This window comes from Myotis brandtii, unplaced genomic scaffold, assembly GCF_000412655.1.
Source record: "Myotis brandtii unplaced genomic scaffold, ASM41265v1 scaffold207, whole genome shotgun sequence".
In the NCBI taxonomy this organism is placed as follows: domain Eukaryota; kingdom Metazoa; phylum Chordata; class Mammalia; order Chiroptera; family Vespertilionidae; genus Myotis; species Myotis brandtii.
Window position 1 is genome coordinate 194,794 of NW_005357736.1, and position 2,688 is coordinate 197,481.

At 68.3% G+C, this 2,688-nt stretch overlaps 1 protein-coding gene across 1 annotated transcript in view; it reads right to left on the minus strand.

The window, feature by feature from the left end:
• The window catches only part of LOC102238662 (cytochrome b-c1 complex subunit 1, mitochondrial), a gene marked incomplete at its 5' end in the record, with an annotated part of 19,257 nt that overhangs the window by 2,048 nt on the left and 14,521 nt on the right, over positions 1-2,688 (minus strand). Inside the window, 5 exons of the mRNA XM_005865344.2 lie at positions 106-194; positions 505-590; positions 672-832; positions 951-1,094; positions 1,300-1,415. Coding sequence (XP_005865406.2) covers positions 106-194; positions 505-590; positions 672-832; positions 951-1,094; positions 1,300-1,415 — 596 coding nt within the window. The remainder of the gene's footprint in view (positions 1-105; positions 195-504; positions 591-671; positions 833-950; positions 1,095-1,299; positions 1,416-2,688) is intronic.

A 2,688-nucleotide genomic window follows, 5' to 3' on the forward strand; every position in this document is an offset into this window, starting at 1 on the left:
CCTGCGGGGACGGTGCCTCTGCCCAGACCCAGGGGCTGCACGTCAGGCCTCGCTGCCCGTAGAGAGTCAGCCAGGTCCACCCTCCAGACCCGCCCCCGCCCGTACCGCGATCCTGCTTTCCCACTCGGCCAGGGGGATGCGGCGGCCGTAGGTGAGGAGGCTGCGTCCGATGTCCTCACACACAGGAGTGGTGCCTGCGAGGGGGAGGGGGAGGGGGAGGCTCCAGGTCCACCCCGTCCATCCGGGACCAGGCACACGCCCACTCCAGCTGCTGGACTCCAGCTGCTGGCTGACCCCTGAACCCTTGTCTGACCCAGCTTGCCACCTCACTCTACAACCGCCTGTCGCTGTGCTAATGGCCGCCCCTGGCCCGCCCCCCTGTATCTGGAGCCCCGGCTGCTGTGGGCTATGGTGCGACCTAGTTTCCCTCCAGTCTCGGGTAGGAATGGGGTCCCCTGGGGCTGTCCCCGCCAGGAAGCCGCCCCCCGCGGGCACAGGGCTCACCGTCCAGGTGGGACACGAGGGCGTTCCTGAGCTGGTTCCTGCCCCGGCGCACGTCGCTCTCCGTGGCGCTGGTGCACAGGCGCATCCTAACGGGCGGCGGGGGTCACTGAGAGGTGCTGTCTCGGCCCCCCTCCTGCTCCCAGGCCCCCACCCAGCACCGCGCTCACCACTGGCCTTGCAGGAAGAACACCATGTCGTCGATGCTCATGCGGTCGCAGACAAAGTGCGCGCCCAGCAGGCCCGTCTCCGCGTAGCAGATGTTGAAGGTCTGGAAGCTCTGGCACAGCTTGTTGGCCACGGCGACAGAAGCCAGCGGGCTGGACAGGTGCTGCAGGCCAAGGCGGTCAGCAGCAGCCCGACTGCAGTCACACCTGCCCCCACAGGGCCGTGCAGCCCGTCCCAGACCCTCTTCTCTGAGACCAGGCCCCACGCCCACCGGCACTCACCATGCCGCCGCCGTACGTGCAGTCATAGTGGCCAATCATGGCGTTGGCCACTTGGAGGGCCACGTTGTCCGGGTTGGCCCAGCCAGGCCCCTCCACGGCAATGGCCACATGGGCCAAAGGCAGGGCATCGTCACGGTGGGAAATCTGAAACGGGCACGGCAAGACTGAGGGACGCCCGACGGCCCAGGCGACCAAGGGTGCCAAGGGGCTGAGGGGGGCGCAAGTGTGAGCATGTGCTTGTGAGGCAGCCCCAGGCCCTTCCCTCCTGCTGAAGCATCTCCGTGTGCATGAGGGTCCCTCCTCCCAGGGGCCCGGGCGAGAGCACGGCCCTGCCCACCAGGCAGCCTACCTGGCTGCCAGTGAAGCGGCACGGAGCGAGCGTGGGCACAGCGTCCTCGGCGTACGTCCCAGAGATGCCACTGAAGTGCTTCTGGGCGAGGTCCAGCAGCTGCCGGTGCTCCACTCCTGCGAGACAGCGTGTCACCGGCCGCCAGGCGCGAGCACAGGGCCGGACAGCGTGTCACCGGCCGCCAGGCGCAGGCACAGGGCCGGGGAGACAGCAAAACGTGACATGGGACAGGGCGAGGGGAGATCCCCGTGGACGGGCTCTGCCTCGGGCAGGGTGGGCACCTCAGGATGGCACCGCACGGCGCACAGCACCAAAGGAAAGCTGAGCCTAAAATCGGTCCTTGTGGTGCCTTCTCACCTGCACCGAGGACAAGACGGGCTCCAGGGCGCAGGCACAGGGCCGGGGAGACAGCAAAACGTGACATGGGACAGGGCGAGGGGAGATCCCCGTGGACGGGCTCTGCCTCGGGCAGGGTGGGCACCTCAGGATGGCACCGCACGGCGCACAGCACCAAAGGAAAGCTGAGCCTAAAATCGGTCCTTGTGGTGCCTTCTCACCTGCACCGAGGACAAGACGGGCTCCAGGGCACAAGCCACCTGCCCTGCCTTGTGCCCCTCGCCTTCCCCTCACACAGGCCCTGGTGCTGCCCTGGGAGGGTGGCAAGTGACAAGCACACAGAGGCGGTGCTGCAGTGCGTGACTAGCTCTGGGGTCCCCGGGCTGGAGCACTTCCTGGTACGTTACAAACCCAGGCCCACGGGGCCTGCTGGGTCCCCCTCCAAGAGGAGGTCCTGCTGTCAGCGCCTCAGCACCGGGCGGGCAGCCTCCCCGATAGCGCGCAGCCTCCAGCAGCTGCCTTCCCTTCCTCCCTGAGCTCAGGTTCCACTGGACTCAGCCGGGTCTGGCCCGCCAGCAGCTCCCACTGCGCTTGGTCCCCAGGTTCCCGGGCCCGAAGCCATCAACAGGCTCTCCTGTCAGCCTTCCGTGCACCCCGCTGAGAAGACCACAGCTGGGAGGCGTCCCTTACCCTCACCCGTCCCTGCCCCGCCCAGGCCTCCATCAGTCTCCATCTGCACCACCATGGCGGTCCATCTGCTTCTCGCCCTGGCTCCCGCCACCTCCCAGCGGCACCGGGACAGCCCTCCCTGGTCTGCCGGCCTCTGCGCTGGCCCCAATGGCGGCAGGACAAGCCTACACCACACATGACGCTGCCCAGCCCTCTGCTCAGGCGCCCCCTCCCGCCATTCTTCAGGCCTCTGCTCAGACAGCACCCACTCCCAAAGCAGCCCAGCCTCCAGCTGAGTCCCCACAACCCGCCTTCCTTCCCAGGCACCTCCCCGCCGCCTCCAGATGCCACCAGCGCGTGCGGGGCCGTGAGGCTGGCCCTCCC